The 22,204-nt window shown below is 50.7% G+C and overlaps 2 protein-coding genes across 3 annotated transcripts in view; one reads left to right on the plus strand and one right to left on the minus strand.

Moving 5' to 3' along the window:
- On the minus strand, positions 1-12,761 carry LSM1 (LSM1 homolog, mRNA degradation associated). 2 transcript variants are annotated; one of them, XM_004598510.2, is made up of 4 exons: positions 12,350-12,551; positions 7,608-7,676; positions 6,137-6,252; positions 1-326 (listed from the first exon to the last, which is right to left on the minus strand). In XM_004598510.2, the coding sequence occupies exons 1-4, from the start codon at positions 12,393-12,395 to the stop codon at positions 156-158; spliced, it is 402 nt and encodes a 133-aa protein (XP_004598567.1). In that variant the 5' UTR covers positions 12,396-12,551; the 3' UTR covers positions 1-155. The 2 variants fall into 2 exon arrangements, with proteins under 2 accessions (XP_004598567.1, XP_058525766.1); XM_058669783.1 differs by lacking the exons at positions 6,137-6,252; positions 7,608-7,676 and having other exon boundaries at positions 186-326; positions 12,350-12,761.
- The window catches only part of BAG4 (BAG cochaperone 4), a 26,144-nt gene continuing 16,699 nt past the window's right edge, over positions 12,760-22,204 (plus strand). Inside the window, exons 1-2 of the mRNA XM_004598511.2 lie at positions 12,760-13,035; positions 21,709-21,816. Of these exons, the coding sequence (XP_004598568.2) occupies positions 12,760-13,035; positions 21,709-21,816 (384 nt within the window). The remainder of the gene's footprint in view (positions 13,036-21,708; positions 21,817-22,204) is intronic.

Below are 22,204 nucleotides of genomic sequence, written 5' to 3' on the forward strand. Positions count from 1 at the left end.
AGAGTCCAAAAAAACAAATCAAACTCACATGATAGTTCATGTGTGCTTATGTCAAAGAATTACAAAAATAAAGGTGGCTCTCCTGAGCTCCGAGGTCTCTGGGCTGCATCCGGTGGGGTTGGGGTCAGGATGGCGCCCGCTCCCTGCGATGGGCCCTAATACTCCTCCAGCGTGTCTGCCCGTGGCATGGAGAGCCCGCGTTCCTTGAGCGCCTGCACTTTGAGCCGCTCGGCCTCCAGCCTGGCCTGCTGCTCCACCCTCTGCTCCTCCAGGATCTCTTCAATGGACACCTGTTGCAGCGGTGTGTCACTCTCCCTTTCCAAGTCCTACAAGGCAAGCAGGGCAGGACAACTTTACCACGAGGACACCTGCACACCTGAAGGCATGGTGATTCTCCGATCGGGCTTGGCCTCTTTTTTAGAACCAGCAGAGGATTGAAACTGTCTCTTTGGGGCAGATACGTTTTTAAAAGGAAATAGGGGCAGTCTGGTCTGTGTCCTGGTTCTTCCGCTTACAATCCAGGCTAAAGTGTACCTTGGGAGGCAGAAGGAAATGGCTTAGGTAGTGGGATCCCCACGCTTCACGTGAAAGACCCGATGGAGTTCCAGGTACCTGACTTTGCCAGCATTCAGATCCAACTGTTACAGGCATGTGGGAGTAAACCACTTGATGGAAGACCTTTTTCTCTTTCAGATGAAATAAAAAAATTAAATTGGGGCTGGCACTGTGGCTGAACAAGCTAACCCTTTACCTTCAAGCACCAGCATCCCATAGGGGTGCTGGTTTGTGTCCCGGCTTTTCCACTTCTGATCCAGCTTCCTGCTTGTGCCCTGGGAAAGCAGTGGAATATGGCCCAACTCCTTGAGACCCGACAGATCATGTAGGAGACCTGGAGGAGGCTCCTGGTTTGGGACTGGCAACTGGGGCCATTTAGAGAGTGAACCAGCAGATGGAAAATCTATTATTCTTTCTCTCTGTAAACCTAATAAATTTTTAAAAATTAAATTTAAAACAAAAGAAAGAAATGGCTGCCAACCACTTTTAAAGAATCAACATTGCTATGAATAGGTATAAGTATCAGTGTGTGCAACAAAGCTTCAGGTTATCCCAAATTCTTCACAAGTAAGGATATTTTATTTATTTTTAAAAAAATATTTAACTGAAAGGCAGAATTCCAGGGAAAGAGGGACAGAGAGAAAATGAGGCTGGTGTTCCATCTGATGATTCATTCTCCAAATAGCTGCAACAGCTGGGCCAGGCCGAAGCCAGGAGCCAGGAGCCCCACTCAGAGCCCCACGCAGGCCTGTGGGAGCCCAGGCCCTTTAGCCAGCGTCTGCTGCCTTCTCCAGTACACTGGCAGGGAGCCCCGAACCAGCGTTCACATGGAAACTGGGACTGTCGAGCGAGCATCTAACCTGTTCCACAACACAGGCCCCGGAATAAAATTTATCTCAGGTGAAGGTTCACAGGAAATTGAAACAAACATACATCATTTCTGTGAAAGGCAGAGTGACAGATACGGAGACCGAGACTGTCCATGTGTTGGGTTCCCCAAATGCCTACAACAGGAAGGACAGGGCCAGGGCCAGGGCCAGGCCGGAGCTCCACCCGAGTCTCCCAAGGCGGAGTAACAGATCTACTCACTGGCTCACTTCCCTGAAGCCCACAGCGGCCAAGGATGGGTCAGGCCCAAGCCAGGAACCGCCAACTCCAAGGAGCTCTCCCACGCAGGTGGCAGGGACACAACTACTCAGGCCATTTTTTGCAGTCCCTCGGCAGGAAGTGGGTCAGACTCATGTCGAGACTTGATTCCACGCATCGCACTGCATCATGACATCTTCTCTGGACAAGTTTCCTGGGCATATACTGACTACAAAAACTACAATGCCAGCTGTTTTCACTGCACAGGGTGCAATGTATCTTTCCTGTTTTACCTTCGAACCCCTAGTAGACATGGGGGAGCTGACGGATGCTCTGTCTTCTGTCTGCAGGCCTGTGCTTCTGTTACAAGGACAGACTATGCAGAACAAGTGTTCCTGTGTCCCATCCTCCCCTGGGACTTTCAGGGATAAAGTCGTGGAAGGCACTGGCACGTGTGTGAACTCCAGCTGTTCCAGCCTGGACCAGTCGGTACCTTCTGCCAAGGTCTCAGAGCCGCAGACTGGCCGTTGTCAGAGCGCTCTCTCACCCTGGTGCTTGGTGTGAAACCACACGCATTACATAAGCCAAGGCCTGCCCAGGGTCAAGAGCACTCAGCCAATTACCAATTAACACCTGCCCCCTCAGCCCCAGGGGAACAGCTGCAGGGCGGCCCCACGCCTAGCCTAGCCTAGCCTAGCCTGTGTTCTGCCTGCTGGGGTTCCGGCCTCACTCAGTGTTCATATGCTTATGACACTGCGTGTATCATCATCCTTGAGCCAGAGTCCAGAAGCTTCTTCGGCAATGTCACCCTGATGGAAGCCACATGGTTTCCTGGCATGTGTGTCCCTCAGGTTGGTACATAACCTCTTCCAACTGCTGCTTCCTGGAAGGCATGGTTCTTATTGGGGCCTCTGTGAAACTCCTCCAGCATCAAGCCACTACCTATTTGACACTTCACACATACACAAACTTGTCCCCATCAAAGGGGACCTTTGGAAACAACGAATCTTCAAGAATATATGCACCTATACTTTTGTCTTCTACACATGTAAGCAGACCCATCCTCCTGACCCTGTAAGGCAGGTCTGTTGTGCTTAGTACTGCGACTCTGAAGCAGAATGCGTCGTCTTTTAAGTAAGTCTTTCCCTGGAATCCCATGGGAGGTGGGGGAGGCGCTTTGTGGTATAGCCAGTTAAGATGCCATTAGCAATGCCCATATCCCGTATCAGAGTCCTGGCTTCTCCACTTTGCTTACACACCTGGGAGGCAGCAGAGGATGGTTTAAGTGCCTGATGCCCTGCCCCCCACATGGGAGGGAGTTCCTGGCTCCTGGCTTCAGCCTGGCCCAGTCTCAGTGGTGGTGGGCATTTGGGGACTGCTAACATTCCACATGGGTGTCAGCTGGAGCGCTGGCTGCTCCACTTCTGCTTACAGCCTGAAAAAGCAGCAGAGGATGGCCTAATTCCTTGGGCCCCTGAACCCACAAGGGAGACCCCAGGAGAAGCTCCTGGCTTCAGCTCAACTCAGCTCCAGCTGTTGTGGCCATTTGGGGAGTGAACCAGCACATCTAAGATCTCTCTGGTCTCTCCTCTCTGTAACTCTGCCTTTCAAATAAAAATAAAGCATCTTTTTTTTTTTAAAGATTTATTTGAATTGCAAAGTCAGATATAAAGAGAGGAGAGACAGAGACGAAGATTTTCCATCCAGTGATTTACTCCCCAACAGATGCAATAGCTGGAGCTGAGCCAATCTGAAGCCACGAGCCCAGAGCCTCTTCTGAGTCTCCGATGTGGGTGCAGGGTCCCAAAGCTTTGGGCCATCCTCGACTGCTTTCCCAGGCCACAAGCAGGGAGCTGGATGGGTAGTGGGGATGCCGGGATTAGAACCGGCACTGATATGGGATCCTGGGTGTGTTCAAGGTGAGGACTTTAGCTGCTAGGGCCCAAATACAACAAACCAAGTTTGTCACGTTTGTCGATGGCAGTGGGCAATAATTTCTGTGTCCTCCATGAGGGGTCCTCCCCACACTGTTGTCACACACTTGAACGCAGAGGGGCTGAGAACAAAGGAGAGCTCCTCCATCCTCCGGCTCACTCCCCTAGTGTCCAACAGCCGGGGCTGGGCCGGGTCTTGGATGTGGTGGCACTTCTGGACAGTGAGAGCTGCTGAATGGGAAGCTGAACAGCCAGGACCTGAGTTGGACTTCTACAGGGGAGGCTGCAGTTCCACCTGCCGCACCACAGTGCCTGCTCATGGCCAGCAGGCTTCGGAACCCAGCTGAATCTGACACAAATTCCTCTTTAGTTTCTCAAATGGCTTAGCGTTTGAGTAGCCACAGACCAATGAACTCACACAACCAGTGGAGACTGATAGAAGATGTGGTGAATGAGGCTGCTGTGATAGTGTAGCAGTTAAAGTCCTCGCCTTGAACACGCCAGGATCCCATATGGGCACTGGTTCTAATCCCGGCAGCTCCAATTCCCATCCAGCTCCCTGCTTGTGGCCTAGGAAAGCACTTGAGGACGGCCCAAAGCCTTGGGACCCTGCACCCGTGTGGGCGACACGCAAGAGGCTCCTGGCTCCTGGCTTTGGATTGGCTCAGCTCCAGTTGTTGCAGTCACTTGGGGAGTGAACCATCAGATGGAAGATCTTCCTCTCTGTCTCTCCTTCTCTCTGTATATCTGCCTTCCCAATAAAAATAAATAAATCTTAAAAAAAAAAAAAAAAAGATGTGAAGTATGGGAAACTTTAACAGAAAAACCAAAGTCTTTGGTGAGTAACAGGAAAACAGTGATGGTCCCGCTCTTCAGTTCAACTGACTCTTTGGAAGAGATCTTGCTTTTGACTTTACTGGTAAGGCAAATAATCACAGGCGGTAGGCTGCAGCCGAAGGTTCTAAGAAGGCACGTAGACTGGCAGGATGGCTCAAGCGGCCAGGCCCCCACCTCCAAGCGCCAGCCCCCCATGGCCACACTGGTGCTTGTCCTAGTAGTTCCTGGTTTTGGCTTGGCTCTTCTGTAGACACTGCAACCATTCGGGAAAGAACCAGTGCACGGAAGACCTTTCTCTCTCCTCCTCTCTGTACATCTATTTGTGTTTCCAATAAAGATACAGAAGTCTTCAGAACAGTGTTGTGTCAAATGTCTGATGGCCAGGCATCTGGTCCACCAGTGAGGCTGCCGCTTGGGCCCGCCACCTCTGAGCACCTGCTGGCATCCTGGCTGCCCTGTGTTCAGCTTTTTGTGAACATGCATCCTGCGAGATGGACTCAAGCAGCAGATGGCACCTTGCCACATACACACTGGAGCCCTGGTACGAGTTCTGGGCTCCTGGCTTCGGTCTGGTTTGCCCCAGCTAGGGTGCGCATTCGGACAGTGAACCAGTGCATGGAAACACAATGACGCTCTGCTTTTCAAGCAAAAGGAAAAAACAAAGAAACAAAAACACCCAGGGCATTGTCTTTGAACTGGTCAGGTGCTGTGGTAAAGCAGGCCAAGCTGCTGCCTATTAGGATGCCTATCGGAGTATCAGTTCCAGTTCCAGCTTGCCCACCTTGTGGCTAACACGGCCTGGGAAAGCGTATGAGGGCTCAAGTGATTGGGTGTAGTCCTGCCACCTGCGCAGGAAACTTGGGTGGAATTCCTAGCCCTGAGCTGGCAGGCCCTGGGAAGGGAACCAGTGGATAGGAACGTGTTCTCTCTCTCACTTTTGTTCTTTGTCCTTCTGCCTCTTAAGCAGATAGAAAACAAATCTACATTTTTTTTTGAAAGAAACTGGTGGAGAAATTATATATTTTTCGAAGAAACTGGTAGAATGAAAAATATATATTGTGGCGGAAAACATTGGGCAACCCTTCTAGAGGTGGGAGCTTGAACAAGGCCACAGAAAAGGTGGACCATGAAGAAACTTTACACGCTCACGCAGGAGGCCTGTAGTAACACCACTAGTTAGCCTGACTGGCCGACGCGTGCACGCACACACAAGCGTGGGCCCCTGGTCCCTGGCGGGATCTGAGGAACTCTGAGCAGCCAAGCTCCTCCCAAACACTTGCACAGCTTTTCCTCCTGTGCCCGGTGGGAGCGTGATCACTCTGCATACGGAATGTGTCCTCCCCAACCACTGCTAAGCAACGTTAAGTCAGGAAAAGTTCCTTGTAGCTAACTGTGTAAATGACTGCAAAAATTCTCACGTGTAGAAACCGCACTAGAAATCAGTGCATATGTATCAAACTCTTCATTTTTTCTGCTATTAGATAGAAATAATTAACAGACACGTGTATGTAGGGCAGCATCTTATGGTATCAGACAAAACTGCCTACGGGGACAAAATCTTTAAAATGCCCCCAGGCACGGACACAGGCCAATTACAGCTTCCGGAAGCTCATCTGGTGGCTGACAGAGGGAAAGTAGGAAACACATTTCCCCCCCTGAAAAGACGGGAAGAACCCTGCCTGGCGCCAGTCCCAAGTTCCTTCCCAGCTGGAGTTGTCACTTACTATTTCTCCTAGTAGCACCACATTCTCTCCTCTGACCACAAAAATCCCTCGAGGAATATCACCGTATTTTTTGCCCACATGAATACGCTCCACAGTCTGATGTAGCACTAAGTTAGCTATAAGTATACAGGGAAGAAACAAAGATATTTAGTTTTAATTATTGAATAAAGATCTATGAATCAATCAGTTACTTTTTTTTTTTTTGAGTAGAACCGATTTAGCTAAACATGGTTTCCAAACCTTCTAATTTGGGGAAAAGCTGAAATTTCAAACTATCTCTTGCTGAGTAGCAAATTTCACTTAAGAGATTCTTACACAGCTACAACCAGAAAGCACATCTGGGATAACGATGTTGTGTTAATACAGGGATGATGGTAGGACTAAGTTACAAAAAGTAAATTCACTTATTGGCTAACTGCTAGTACCAGTACATTTACAAAACAACATAAACCAATAAGAAATTTGAAAAACAGAAATGTAATTATCCACAAAGATGAAAACTTCAGTTTTTGGAGGGAAACCATTTTTCTTTGCCATGTAGTTATGTGTGTGAGACGCTTTACTAAAAAGTTAAACTTTTTAAAAAGAATATTTAGAACTCGTCTAATCCAAGGCAGGTATCCAGATGTAGATCTATCAAAAACCTGTTCTCTCATCTTTCTCAGATGATTAGAACCTAGAATCTAAGAGTGCCTCAGGTAGTCAGCTCTTGGTTCTCAAAATACTCCGAGGAATTGGAAGATAAACTCCAAGCTGCTAAGAAGTTACTAATTGTTCTTATTTCTAGTAGCACTACTGTCTTGTCTGAAGTAGAAATCTGTGCTCATACTTGTCTACAGTTCTAACGCTTCCATTAGGTTGTTCTTCCTCGTCTTCACGCCCGGTCCTGTGATCCAGCAGACGGCCAGCACAGCTGCCAGTGAACTGACAAGCTCCTGGATGCACAAGAGAACACAACTTCTTCCTTCAGACAAGTGCAGCCCACAGCTGCTGGGTGTGATGTACCTCTCCATGGCAACACCGAGCTTCGTGTGTGTGTGTGTGTGTGTTCTCTCTAAAGAAGCTTCTGGACATGCCTTTCACACAGTATCACTGGACAGGGAGTGATTCTCTTCAGGGCAGGAAGGGGTTTGAAGAGTAATGGCATCCAAGCCAGTGGGCAGTAAGTGGCCGGGTCAGTGGACCAAGTTCATTGCTATCATCTGGCTCCCTCTAATGGGGGAACTCGGGATCGTCCACAGCACTATCAGAGGGCCGGGAGAAAACCAGGGCTAGGCCCGTGATGCACAGGCCTGCAGCACGCACGCTTCTGAGCCACCTAACCCTACCACGGGCAGCAATGCTTCCTCCAGCTCCTCTGTGGCACACACACGTGAAAAGGCTGCAGCTAAATTTCAGTCTGAACACAGAAAGCGGACCAGGCGGCTCCTGGGCCCCAGGACGCGCAGAGGCAGGCGCAGCAGATACGTACCAAACTGATCAATGCTTCTAAGAAAGCCTATCAGTGTCCTTCCATCTCGAAGCAGGACCAAGTGCTTTTCTGAGGAGAGGAGAAAAGACCTTTAACACGACTGTGAGTTCACAGGGCGGCAGCCAAGCTAACAACGGCTGAAGCAGCACATTTGAGGGAATTTTCAGAAAGTTCACGGAAAACAAGTTCTTTTTTACTGTATCACTTCACAAACTTGTTGAAGGATCTTGGTATTTCAGGTGGAGTTCACTGGAAAATGGACGGTGGACCAGGGCAGCCTCCCATTTGGAGGAGCTCAGAGAAGACTCACAGCATAGGGCTAGGGTTGTGACCTAGCCAAGTTCCGCTGCTGCCTGCGATGCCAGCATCCCATACAGGTGCCAGTGTGGGTCACATCTACTCTTCTTCTGACCCAGCAACCTGCTAAGGCATCCTGCAAGCAGAGGGAGATGGCCTTGAGGGAGATCCTGGTGAAGCCAGGCCTCCTGGTTGCAGTCTGCCCCAGCCCACGGCCACTGCATTCATCTGGGAGCATCTCTAAGTCCACCTTCCAAGTAATAAATACATCTCAGGGCTGGCATTCTTGGCAGCTCCACTTCCCATCCAGCTCCCTGCTTGTGGCCTGGGAAAGCAGTTGAGGACGGCCCAATGCAGTGGGACCCTGCACCCACGTGGGAGACCCGGAAGAGGTTCCTGGTTCCAGGCTTCGGATCGGCGCGCACTGGCCCGTTGTGGCTCACTTGGGGAGTGAATCATCGGACGGAGGATCTTCCTCTCTGTCTCTCCTCCTCTCTGTATATCCGGCTTTCCAATAATAATAAATCTATAAAAAAAAAAAAAAAAAAAAAAAAAGTCGACCACAAGGGCCGGTGCTGCGCCAGTCCGAAGCCAGGAACCTGGAACCTCTTCCGGGTCTCCCACACGGGTACAGGGTCCCAAAGCTTTGGGCCGTCCTCGACTGCTTTCCCAGGCCACAAGCAGGGAGCTGGATGGGAAGCAGGGAGCTGCCGGGATTAGAACCGGCGCCCATATGGGATCCCGGTGTGTTCAAGGCGAGGACTTTAGCCGCTAGGCCACGCCGCCGGGCCCTATAACTGACTTTGTAATAAAAATAAATAAATCTAAAAAAAAATCCAATCTGGTTTCATACCAGCTCAGTTCCGACTATCACAGCCATTTGGAGAGTGCGTGAGCCCATGGAAGATCTTTCTGTTGTCCTTCTCTCTGTAAATCTGCTTTTCCACTAAAATAAATAAATCCTAAAAAACAAACCAAAAAAACCACGCACTGCTTTGACATGTAAAACAAAGGCCTTGATAATAAGCTGAAGCAAAAATTCAATGAACGTTTATGGAGAAGGATGTGTTATTCTGGGATCCTGACAGACCTGACAGGTCAGCAGCCTCGTGAGCTTACGTTGATGGGGGGAGGAGACAACGAAAAGCAAAGACGCCTGTTGCGATGAGTAGACAGCAAGCTGGTGCAACCAATGGGGAGGGACGGCTATGTACGAGGTTGGGCAAGAGACGCCTCTATGAGGAGGGCACTTGGAGCTGATGTTGGGGAATGTGACTACCAGCTTCTAGGAAGGCCAGTAGATTTGATTCATTCACTTCTTTGATACGATGCGTAGCAGTAGTTTCTAAACCAAGAACAGAGAAGACAACGGCCCCGACAGAAGTTAGAACCTTGCTTGGGCTATAACTAAGGGCACAAATCTCAATTATATGAGAGTTCAGGGAGGAAGAGTGAAACTCCATTTGCCTGGAGAAGGTATCCAAGTTGGACCCTGAAAGGTAGTTGAGTTTTGCTTGCGGGAAGAGTGATTCGAAAGGGGAGGGTGATCTGCAAATCAGATGAGAGGGGCAGGGGAAGGACTCCACATCCGTGTGCTTGCCTGGAAAGGCTGAGGGCAGGAAGGCAAAGAGGAAGAGACACATTTAACTTCCTTAAAAACAAGCAATCTAACAGAAAAGCAAGAGCAGTGCTGAGACAGAAGGGAACCGTACAGAGCTAGCGACGAGAAGGGGGATGAACTGGCCAAGAGCAGCCGTAATTTGCGGGGCTTGTGGACGGATTCTGCCGACACATGGGTACGCGAGAGAGCGTGGGCTGCTGATGAGGGCGTGTGGAATCATCATGCAGGCTAGCCAATTTGCCAAATGTGCGGAACAAAAGCCGACGGTGGAGAGAATTATTAGCCTACCACGATCCTGGAGTGCCATCATATATCTCCAGGGCCCCGAGCAGCAGTCTAGCAGCTCAAGTCCTCGCCTTGCATGTGCCGGGATCCCATGTGGGTGCTGGTTTGTGGCCCATCTTCCACTGTTCCACTTCCCATCCAGCTCCCTGCTTGTGGCCTGGGAGAGCAGCAGAGGACGGCCCAAAGCCTTGGGACCTTGCATCCACATGGAAGATCTGGCAGAGGCTCCTGGCTTCTGGCTCTGGATCAGCTGAGCGTCAGCCTTTGTCATCATTTGGGCAGTGAACCAGTGGGTACAAGATCTCTCTTCTCAATGTCTCTCCCCACCGTGAATTTGTCTTTGCAATAAAAATGAATAAATCTTTAAAAACAGCAAAGTGTCTCCAACAGAAATGCTAGCAGTAAAGACTGGAATGCAGAATCAGAGAGAGGGACCTACAAGGAAGTGCTACAGTGACTAAGGTCCAGAAGATGGAGGTGCAGGTTTGCAGTGGTGGTCCACGGAGGCCGTGCAGGAAGTAGAGTCAAAATGAGGACGATGCAGGACGTCTACAGAGGAAGATGTAGAAAGAACACACAGCAGTGCGAGGGAGGGAGACAAAACAGAAAAAAGTGGAAGATGAATAGGAAACATATGACGGCAATGCTGAGAGGTGGACGAGAGGGAGAGGGGAGAGAGAATATGGAAGAAAAAGGGAAGAGCAAAAAGTTCCAGAAGCAATTGGAATAAAAAATAGTATCAAGCCATAAACAGACAGCAATACATTTTCCCTTAGAAAAAAAAAAAAACGATTGATTTATTTACTTGGAGCAGTAACAGACAGAGAAAGTGAGACAGGGAGGTCTTCCCTTTGCTGGGCTGCTCCTAGAGAGGTTGCAATGGCCAGGGCTGGGCTGGGCTGAAGTCTGGAGCCTCACCAGTCTCCCACATGGCTGGCTGGCATCCTGGCATGGGGAGCCATCCGCTACTGCTTTCCCAGGCCCATGAGCAGCAGGCAGCTGGACTGAAGAGGAGCAGCCAGAATGCATTCTCCAAGTGCTGGCTTAACCCACAAGACATCAGGGGTGCTGGACTTTCTACTCAAAAGTGGAGAGAGAATCAAAATACACAACGCCCAAAGAGACAGTGTGTGTGAGTGACTGTGTGCGCCGGGATGACACAGGGAAAGGGTATATGCCAAACACTGTCAAACTTTTTAGCAGGGCCGGGCACAGTGGCCTAGCAGCTTAAGTCCTTGCCTTGAATATGCCGGGATCCTATATGGGTGCCGGTTCTAATCCCGGCAGCTCCACTTCCCATCCAGCTCCCTGCTTGTGGCCTGGGAAAGCAGTCGAGGACAACCCAATGCCTTGCGATCCTGCACCCGCTTGGGAGACCCGGAGGAGGTTCCTGGTCCCTGGCTTTGGATCAGCGCAGCACTGGCTGTTGCGGTCACTTGGGGAGTGAGTCATCGGATGGAAGATCTTCCTCTCTGTATATCTGACTTTGTAATAAAAATAAATCTTAAAAAAAAAAAAAAGCATCTTTTCAGCAAAGGAGGAGGCCTGAAAACTACATAGAGAAAGGGGACTGGAGGGCTTGAAAACAAAAAGCAGTTTTAGGTCAAATGGCAGAGTGTGGTCAGGGCTTTGAATAACTTAGGTAAACATGGAGAGGTGGGAGCAAAGGCCACTGCCCAAGCCACTGAAACATCATTTCATTATACCTGTGCATTGTACACGCATCCCGCCCCATTTACACTACATTTCCCTACAGTAACAGAATTGGCAGTTTGGGTTGAAAAACGCGAGCTCCACCATAAAATGCTACTGTAGTAACCATGGTCTCCCGAGGGAGTCCCTGTGGGGATGACTGTTGGAAAAGGCATGCCGCCTGCCCTGCAGCAATTACAAAACTAATGAGCTGCGTTATCCTCACAAGGGCATTCTTAGCAAAAGAAAAGAAAATTGTCTAATGCGGGGAAAAAAAAGCAGTGTGCAGTGACTTAGCCTTTTCAGAAAACGAAGGGCACGTGGTTTTTGTTATATATATACGTATATATATATGTGTATCTATCTACATAGATATATAGATATAGATATTTCCAGAGTGGTTGACAAGAAAAACCTAACCCTCCAAGTGTGCACCACCCGGCACCAAGCTAACTAAACATCACTGCTAACTCACTCCAACAGCCGTGCTCTTGGCCCTGCCGCTTCGATTCTGAAGTGATGCACACGCGTTCTGGGTAGGATGTTACAGCTACTTATGCACACGTGTGCAGCGGTCCCATCAGGGATAAACACGCCCAGCTCCTCGCACACCTGCAGCTGCTTTCTTTGGTGAGAAAAAAAAAAAAAAAACCCAACAACCCACGACCAAGATGCAGCGAGGGTCCCCCAAGAGCCGCCAGACCTCCTCCTCCTCCTGCCTGGAACCCGGAACCCGCTAACTTAGAAGCTTGGCCACCCATGCCTTGCGGACACGCCGGCCAGCAGGGACTGCACAGCCGCGGCCGCCCCGGCTCCCGGGAGCAAGAGGGGCTCCTTTCCTACTCACTGTCGATGTCCTCAATGAGGCTGGCGGTGCCGGGCATGTAGTTCATCTTGGGCGGCGACGGCAGCGACAGCGGCAGCGCAGCACCTCCTTCCTCACACCGCAGTCGCCGTCTCGGTCGGACCGGGACGCACACAGCCCGAACCGGGCCGGCAGCAGCAGCAGCTCCGCACCGGCTGCCAGTCGCGCCGGGCACGCCGGAAACGCCTCCATTCCACTCCCACCCGCTTCCGGCCTCACGCGCCCTGCCTTCCCAGGAAGAGGCGGGATCACCAAGCGGTGCCGCCGCCGAGGGGCGGGGCCGGCCTGCGATTGGCTGCTGCCGCCCGACACGCCCCCTCAGCTCCGCCCGCGGGCTCCTGCGCGCTGGGCCGGCCGTGGGGGGCGGGAAGGGCTTCGGGGCAGTGGCGGCCATGTCGGCCCTGAGGCGCCCGGGCTGCGGCCCCAGTGACGGGCCGTCCTATGGCCGCTACTATGGGCCCGGGGGCGGCGACGTGCCGGTGCACGCGGCCCCTCCGCCCTTGTATCCTCCGGTGCGGCCCGAGCCGCCTCAGCCTCCCGTTTCCTGGCGGGGGCGCGGGGGCGGCCCTGGGGAGACCCCCTGGCCTGGGGAAGGCGGAGGAGGCGATGGCTACTACTCCACGGCGGGCGGCTGGCCGGACTCGGGGCGGCCCGGAGGAAGCCACCAGGTTAGCTCGGCTTCGTGGGTCTCGGGGGACACCTGCTCAGGGGCTCGGGGGTGGGGTCGTCGGCGGGTGACAGCGTGTGTGGGGGGGGGGAGGGTCGGGGGGACGTCCATGGACCTCTCGGGTCCCCAACGTGTTGGGTTTTCCTGGTTGATGGTCTGGGTGGAGGAGGGGCGGGTTTGGGGTGACGCAGACGGGAACCCCAGGTGGTGGGATGCCTTGGCGTTGTTTCGCCCCCTCCATGGCTGCGTCCATCGCAGAAATCAGTGTGCCTGGTGGCTGTTGGGGAAGAGGGGGGAATGGAGGGTCCTGCAAGCGGCCCCTCGCGCCGAACAGGACCCGATCCTCGGGGCACGGTGTGGGCGTGGGCATTTAGCCCTTTGCCCTTAAAGCTTTGTCCGGTCACTGCTGACTACTTGTCTGATTTGGTCGTTGTAAGGACTTGCAAGGTAAAGGACGTTGACAACGTCGGTGTTGTCGAATCTGGAACCCGGAGTCTGAGCGGTTAACTGGCTGAGCGGTTAACTGTATTCTTTGCTATCTAGTTCGTCCGGAAAAGCGCTTCTGTTTTCGTGATTGCTATAGTCTTGGTGAGGGGTGGGGGTGGGATGGAGGGCTGTCGGAGTCATGCCTCTCTTCTGCAGAAATTGTAGCATCCTCTGTTGTTGAAAATGTAGCATATTGCTGGTGAGAATGCCGGGTGCTTGCCGGTTACGTCGTAGCTTGCAAACCCACACTCTGATTCCTGCCTGCGTGCTCCCTGCTAGTCAGCCTTGGAGGGCAGCTGGAGATGACCCAAGGGGTTGAGCTCTGGCCGCTCACGAGTTCCTGGCACTGATGCAGCCTGGCTCAGCCCTGGCAGGCCAGGGAAATGAACCAGCAGATGGAAGATCTTTTCCTTCTCTCAGTAAATCTGACTTTCCAATAATAAGAAGTAAATCTCTTGAAAATATTTATTTTTATTTATTTGAAAGGTAGAGTCTCAGAGAGAGGAGGAATGAGAAGCTTCCATCAGCTGACTCCCTTGGCAGGTAGTCAGAGCCAGGAGCTTCTGGGTCCCCCATGTTGGGTGCAGGGGCACAAGCACCCAGGAGCATTAGCAGAGACCTTGAGGCAGGTGTTGCAGGATAAACTTGCCACACCACAAGCTTCAAACCCCACATCTTTAAAAAATACATGAAGTGGTACAGTGCTTTTGCAAATTGTTTGACGATTCCCCAGAACATTAGTAGCAGAGATATATGTGACCCAGCACGACCTCTCATAGGTCAATGCTTGAAAAACTGAAAACATAGACACCTGTAGACATTAGGCTGGGTGTGTTTGCAACACTGTTGTTCAAAGTAGCCAAATGGGAAGTCACTTAATGTCCCCTCAGCTGATGAACGGATAAGCAAGATGTAGCATATTGGTAGAATGGAATATTATTGGCCATATAAAGGAATGACATCCTAATATGTGTTATAACATGATTGAATCATGATAATGTGTGAATTTGTATGTTGTAACCTAATTCATAATGGGCTTAGGGGACTGGAGGCATTGGGGAACATATGAAATTTTTTTGTGGTTTATTTATTTTGATTTATTTGAAAGGCAGTGACAGAGAAAGAAATAGCTTCCACTCATTGGCTCACTCTCCAAATTCCCACAGTAGCTAAGCCTGGGCTGGCCTCAGCTGGAAACCCAGAACCCAGTCAGGGTCTCCTGAAAGGGTGACAGGCAGGGACCCGAGCAGTCATGCCCCGCAGAGCGTGTGCCACAGGAAACTGGGCTGGATCACAGGCACTCTGATGGCGTGGGGGTGTCCTCAGCAGAGCCTCAGCCCACTGTTCCAAGCCACCTGCCCTTGCAATTCCTTTGTGTTTGTCTGCAAAGCAGGCAGAGGTCTCCCACCTGCTGAACCATTACCAGATGCCTGTGAAGCTGGGCTGGGCCAGGCCAAAGCTAGGGGCTCAATCTGGGCCTCCACCTGCCGCCTGCCATGGTGCCCACCAGTGGGAAGCTGAGATTGGGAGCAGAGCTGGAATGCAAGCCCAGAGAGGGGATGTGGGCGTCTCAAGCAGTGTGCTAACTGCTGCGCCAGGTGCCTGCCTGCCTGCTCGCCCGCCTGCCCCCAGGGCTTCTTTTTGAGGTTGGTAAAATGTTTGAACTTGGTGGTGATGATTGCAAAACTCTGAGTAGACTGACCGTCATAGAATGGCATGCCGTAAAAAGAGTGAGCTTTATGATGTGTTAATTATGTCTCAATAAAGTTTTTATGAGAAAAAAAATGTGTCACAGTTAGAAGTTAGTTGTCCAAGAAGATCCATATTGTCTGTGCCTAAATCTGGAACGAGTGAGCTGCCTTGGAACTTTCATGATTCAGTGAGGAAATGCTTGCCGTAGAAGCAGCCAAATTAGATGAAAGGTAAGTGAAGGCAAAGAAGAGAGGACCTCAGGCTAGTGATAGACTGCTGCTGGGCTTGCTGTGCTAGCAAAGCGGACGTATCGATTGCTTGAATTTAAAAAAAAAAGGCCTGGCGCAATAGCGTAGTGGTTAAAGTCCTCGCCTTGTTCATGGCGGGATCCCATATGTACGCTGGTTCTAATCCCCAGTGGCCCTGCTTCCCATCCAGCTCCCTGCTTGTGGCCTGGGAAAGCAGTCGAGGACGGCCCAAAGCCTTGGGACCCTGCACCCATATGGGAGACTTGGAGGAGGTTCCTGGCTCCTGGCTCCAGATCAGCTAGTACCAGCCATTGCGGTCACTTTGGCAGTGAATCATCGGACAGAAGATCTCCCTCTCTGTCCTTCGTCCTCTCTGTATATCTGCCTTTCCAATAAAAATAAATAAATCTTAAAAAGCATTTGAAAGGCGCAGTTAGAGAGAGGGAGAGACAGTGAGAGTTTTTCCAGCCAATGGCCCACTCCTCAGATGACCACGGTGGCCAGAGCCGGGATCCAGGAGCTTCTTGTTTCCCTGGTGGGTGCAAGGGCCCAAGCACCTCAGCCATCTTCTGCTGCCTTCCCAGGGGCATTAACAGGGAATTGGATGGGAAGTAGAGCAGCTGGGACTTGAACCAGCACCTATAAAGAGTGCTGCTGCCACAGATGGTGGTTTTACATGTTACGCCACAGCACCAACTCTGAAAAAAAAATTCTTTAACTTGAAAGGTAGCAAGGTAGGTGGAGATTGTCGATGTTCTGGTTTTCTCTTCAAAGCCCACAGTAGAGAGGGATGAACTAAGCTGAGGCCGGGAGCCTAAAATTCAGTCCAGGCCTCCTTGTGGGTGACCAGGACCCAAGTACTTGAGCTGTCACTGCTGCCGCCCAGGTTCTACATTAGCAGGAAGTTGGAATTAAGTGGAGCTGGAACCCAGACTTGGAATGCAGGCATCTTCACTTCTGTGCCCAATACCCACCCTAAAAGTGTGTTTTGGGGGGCTGAGTTGGGAACATGTTGAATCAGTGAGAAAGGTAGCATTTTTGGTGTTGTGGAGGAAGTTGTTAGGTATGGTACAGACGGTTGTGCCCATAGGTGGGCGATGATGCTGGAGTAGTTGGAGACAACACTGAAGATGTGTAGTTGGCATTTGAAAGCCATTTAAGACTTTGTACCTGACATTTCAGGTTGATGACTCAAATTGTAGATGTCTAGATTGATCATTTTTGTTTTTCTTAAGATTTATTTTTTATTGGAAAGGCAAGTATACAGACAGGAGGAGAGAAAGATCTTCCATCCAGTGGTTCACTCTATAAACGGCCACAGCGACTGGAGCTGAGCCAATGTGAAGCCAAGAGCCCGGAGCCTTACTCTCTCCAGGTGGCTGTCATGGCGTGGACTAGGCCAGGCCGAAGCCAGGAGCCAGGAGCTTCATCCCGGTCTCCCATGCGGGTGCAGGGTCCAAGCACTTGGGCCATCCTCTGCTGCTTTCCCGGGTGCATTAGCAGGGAGCTGGATCAGAAGTTTAGTAGTCTGATAGGAGAACCCTGGGGACTGCTGCTCCCGCTGGGGAATGCAAGAGCCAGGGCTGTGGGCACCCCAAGCTGGGTAAAGCTGTAGGGCCCATCAGCATGTGTGAGCTGGGTGTGGCGGTGGCCAGATGGGGCATGGCTCCGGCTTCTGCAACACTTGGCCAGGAGAATTCTGCCTGTTTTGCTTTCCATCCTTTGATATCATCAACTGAGGAGGCTCACTTCCGGTACAAGTACTCCAAGGTTGGATTCCACATCCTGTGATGTTTTTCCTGCAACACCAGGGTCTGGTCCAGCAGTCTAGTTGGCGAGTTCCCCCAAGAAACCTCGCCTGTGGTGACCTCAGACTTGATTCTTGACTCTTGTGTGCACCAGCCTGTGCAGGATCAGGTGTGGTCTGTCACCTGCATCAGCCAGCACTCATACCAGTGGCTGCAGCTTGGTCAGTTCTGCAGAGCCTTCAACCTCACGTCAACAGCCCAGCCAGCCCAGCACAGACTGATCCTCAGGCAAACCAGCAGATGCCGTGGTCTTGTCAGGGCAACCCCCGATAACCCTCACTAGGCCCACCTTCAGCCTTGGTTTTTGCGTTTGCCAGCCTCTCCTGTAATGTAGCCTGGCTCAGCCAGAACCCTTCCAGCTCTCCTGCACACCCATGGGTGCTGCATCTTCGCACAGCTTGACCAGCTGCCAGACCTGGCACTCATACATGCAACAGGTGCTACTGCCTTGTCCAGCCTGGCTGCCCCCTAGTCCTGGTTCTTGTGCTCACCAGTGACACATACAACCTAGCAGGGAAGTGCTCACCATTCCCCTGCCAGGCATGTTTCCAGTCCCAGCTGCAGGACCTGTAGGCATGTGTGTGGGCTGGGTCTGGTGCTAGGTGGGACGGGCCTAGGCTCCAGTATCTGCTGCTGATTGCAAGAGCCAGCATGCATATGGGACGGGATAGGCTAGGCTGTAGCGCCCAGTGATGACAGTGGGAATGGATGGAGGCTAGTTGGGCTTGTTCCCAGTCCTTAGCCATTTTCTGCCCAACATCTCTGGGCAGTCCGCTATCCCCCAACCTAAGGGCTGGGGTGGCATGTCCGAGTCTAGAGTTTCCTGCCTTTCCCACTTATCTTTTTTTTTTTTTTTTTTTTTTTTTAAATAATCAACTATGGATCTGGCACAGTAGCCTAATGGCTCAAGTCCTCACCTTGCACACCTGGGATCCCATGTAAGTGCTGGTTCTAATCCCGGTGGCTCCACTTCTAATTCTGGTGGCCCTGCTTCCCATCCAGTTTGAAGTTTGTGGCCTGGGAAAGCGGTTGAGGACAGCCCAAAGCCTTGGGACCCTGCACTCACATGGGAGACTTAGAAGAGGCTCCTGGCTCCAGATTGGCTTTGGATCAGCTCAGCTCCAGCTGCTGTGGCCACTTGGGGAGTTAACCAGAGGATGAAAGATATTTCTGTATCGCCTTCTCTCTGTGGGTTGACCTTTCCAATTAAAAAAATATATAAATGGGCCCGGCACGATAGCGTAGTGGTTAAAGTCCTCACCCTGAACGCGCCGAGATCCCATATGGGTGCTGGTTCTAATCCCGGCAGCCCCACTCCCATCCAGCTCCCTGCCTGTGGCCTGGGAAAGCAGTCAAGGACAGCCCAAAGTCTTGGGATCCTGCACTTGTGTGGGAGACCCAGAAGAAGCTCCTGGCTCCTGCCTTCAGATGGGCTCAACTCCAGCCTTTGCGGCCTCTTAGGGAGTGAGTCATTGGACAGAAGATCTTCCTCTCTGTCTCTCCTCTTCTTTGTATATCCATCTTTCCAATAAAAATAAATTAAATATATATATATATATATATAACTGGACTATGTTGGCATGCTGGTATAGTTAGCCCAGATTTGCATTAATCTGGCCAGAAGGCCGGCTGGGTGATGACTGCTTTGTAACGCTTGCCTGGGTAGTTGCCTAGAGCTGGAGAGATCATGTTCTAATTAGCAATGAAGACTAGAATAAAAGGCTGTACATATTGTTACAAATATGCAATTTATTTTTTTAAATCTGTTGCCTTTCAACTAGTGCTTTTTACATGAAAGTTTTACCTTTTTTTTTTAAAGTTTGATTTTTATTTTTATTGGAAAGTCAGATGTACAGAGAGGAGGAGAGACCGAGAGGAAGATCTTCCATCGATTGATTTGCTCCCCAAGTGGCCGCCATGGCCAGAGCTGATTCGATCTGAAGCCAGGAGCCTGGAGTCTCTTCCAGGTCTCCCACGTGGGTGCAGGGTCCCAGGGCTTTGGCCCGTCCTCGATTACTTTTCCAGGCCATAGGCTGGTGGGTGTCAGTCGGGGGCATCTCCATGCTCAAATCCCTGACTCCAGCCACTGCGTACATTGGTGAGCTGTCCCCGGGCGGCCAGTGTGCCATTTGGTGCCAGGCTCTGCCTGCTGGCCGCCTGGCCGGAGGCTCTGGGATTTTGGTTCTTTGAATCGCTACTTAGGTAGCTCCACGTTGAACCCACTGTGCTTCTGGGATGTGAATCAATCCTAGAGATTTCCAATGACAGTAACTCTTCCTTTGAAGAACTTGTAATCACTGAATAATGCTGACCACCGAACACTTGTCCATGCAAAAGCTAAGGCTCAGGGCTTGTCTAGCAGGATCATGTGAGGTTGCCTGTACTGGATGTGACTGCAGTGCCCAACCAGCACATGTGAGAACCAGGAAGGCAGAGCCGGCAGGGGGAATAAGGAGGGGGTTCCCTTGCTGGACAGCTACTCCCAGTGGAGAGCGTGAACTGGGATGGGGGCAGACCAGACTAAGCAGGGCTGCAACACCTGTGGGCCTCATGTGTACTAGATCAGGGAAAAGCCAGGCTGGGCGGATTATTCCTACTGGTGCAAACAAAATTAGAGTGGGTGAGGGTTGTTAGGGCTTAGCCGCAGCATCAGCTGGCAGAAGCTGGCACTGGGGGCTAATTCTGTCAAGTCAAACCACAGAACCACCTGGAGAGTGCATAATCCAGGAGTGGGAGCGGCCTGGGAGGGAAATCGTGGGCTCCTCCCTCTTGGGTTGCCACTCCCACTGGAGGGCACAAAAACTAGGACAGGGGCTGAGGTGGCTGACAGAGAGGCACCCAACAACATCCGTGAGGGCTGGATAGTGGAGCTGATTAGATGGAACTAAGCTTTAATACCCATTGACATGTCTGAGAGCCGAATGGGATATGGGACAGACTGGACTAGTCTGCTACACATACTGGCAAATCAGGGTAGGGGGCGGGCCTGGTGGGGGTTATTGTGGGTTGCTCTGACTAGGCTGCAGCTCCCACTGGTTTATGTGAGGGCCAAGTGTGTGTTGGGCAGAATGAGGCTAGACTGTAACACTGCAACACCCATTAGTTCCAGTGGAAGTCAGGGCTGGAAACAGAAGCAACCCAGCAATTGCAACAACCAGCTGATTGGGGCAATGGACTGTGCCGGGCCCTGTACCTGCTACATACAAGAATCTAGTCTGGGAACACGTCAGACAAAATTTCTTTGGGGATCTCCCCAATCGAACTGCTGGACTCAGAACCCTAAGCATGAAAAGACAGAAGACAGAACAAGTCAATCAACCACCTCAGCCATATGTTGGCAGCGAAATACTGGGCAAATGGAGACTCTATGAAGGACTATGTCAGTCAGTGGATTCTTCAATGACCTTATCGTGCTTGGAGTGGCAAGAATGGCAGCGATTCATAACTGGTGAACTATCAAACCACTTGAGCAAGAACCTCGGAGCATGCCCCACATCCGGGACCTGGGGTGGGTGGTAGACTGGGTGGGCCTTCTCCCTTAACATTCCCCTTTACCTCAGATACATGAAGGAAACTATCAATATGGAAATAATAGTCTTACCCACTTTCCTGTAGCCCTTGAACCTTTTTGCCCTAATTAACTATGTAAAGATTGTCAAAAATATAATTTAAAAAATGAAAAAAAGAAAAAAAAAAAAGAACAGGTACTCATATGGGATCCTGGTGTGTGCAAAGTGAGGACTTTAGCTGCTAGGCTACTGCGCCAGGCCTAGTTTTACTCTTTTTTTTTTTTTTAAGGATTTTTATTTGGTTTTGTTTGAAAGGCAGATTTTACCAAAAGAACGAGAGACAGAGAGACAGATCTTCCATCTGCTGGTTCACTCCACAAATGGCTGTAGTAGCGGAAGCTGAGCCGATCCAGAGCCAGGAGCTGCTTCTGGGTCTCCCACATGGGTGCAGGGTCCCAAAGCTTTGGGCCGTCCTCGACTGCTTTCCCAGGCCACAAGCAGGGAGCTGGATGGGAAGTGGAGCAGCAGGGACATGAACTGGCGCCCATATGGGATATAGAATCCACTTGCTCGTTGGCCCCTGGAGGCCTGCATTAGCCAGTGCTGGGCCATCCAAAAGGTAGCAGTTAGGGACTTCACTGGATCTCGTGGGTAAAAAGGCCCCAACCAAGTGAGTTGCTCATCATCTGCAGCCTGCTCACCTCATTAGTAGAAAACTGAATTGGAAATGGAGGAGCCTGTGCACTAATACAGCACGTGGGCGCCATAATGCTGCACCACTGCTCCCGTAATGCCCACCCCGAGCTCCTGTATATGTGTATATACATATACGAGACTATAGATATATACACACTCTTGTAACTTGCCTCTGTCACTTGATCCAAGAATGGTACAAGAATTAAATTTTACTTTATTTTCCTTTTCCTTTTAGGAGCAGCCACAGTATCCTAGCTACAACTCAAACTATTGGAATTCTGCTGCACGCCCCAGGGCTCCTTACCCAAGTACATATCCTGTAAGACCAGAATTGCAAGGCCAGGTATGGGTTAAAATTGACAGAATTTTTAAATATTTTCTTAATGACTTAATGAAGTGACTTACTTTTTAGACTTACTGAGATTTCATACTAATGATGTGTAGGATGCTCCTTTTTTTTTTTTTTTTCAAATCTTAATGGGCTCTTTTAGTCTCCATGTTTTTATCTGAGGTAAAGAAATACGTGGGCAGGTATTACCTATAGTAGAGGTAACTTGAGGCATAATAGATTATTCCTCAGGGGACCAGGAAGACGACAGACGTAAAATGTATTACTAAAAATTTTAAAGAAATTGACACCTAACAATCATGTATGTTTTTGGGTTGGGGTGACATTTCAGTACATGTATGTAATCTGTACCAATCAGATCAGGGTAATTGGGTTATCTATT

The sequence above is a fragment of the Ochotona princeps genome, chromosome 11, assembly GCF_030435755.1.
Source record: "Ochotona princeps isolate mOchPri1 chromosome 11, mOchPri1.hap1, whole genome shotgun sequence".
Taxonomy (NCBI): domain Eukaryota; kingdom Metazoa; phylum Chordata; class Mammalia; order Lagomorpha; family Ochotonidae; genus Ochotona; species Ochotona princeps.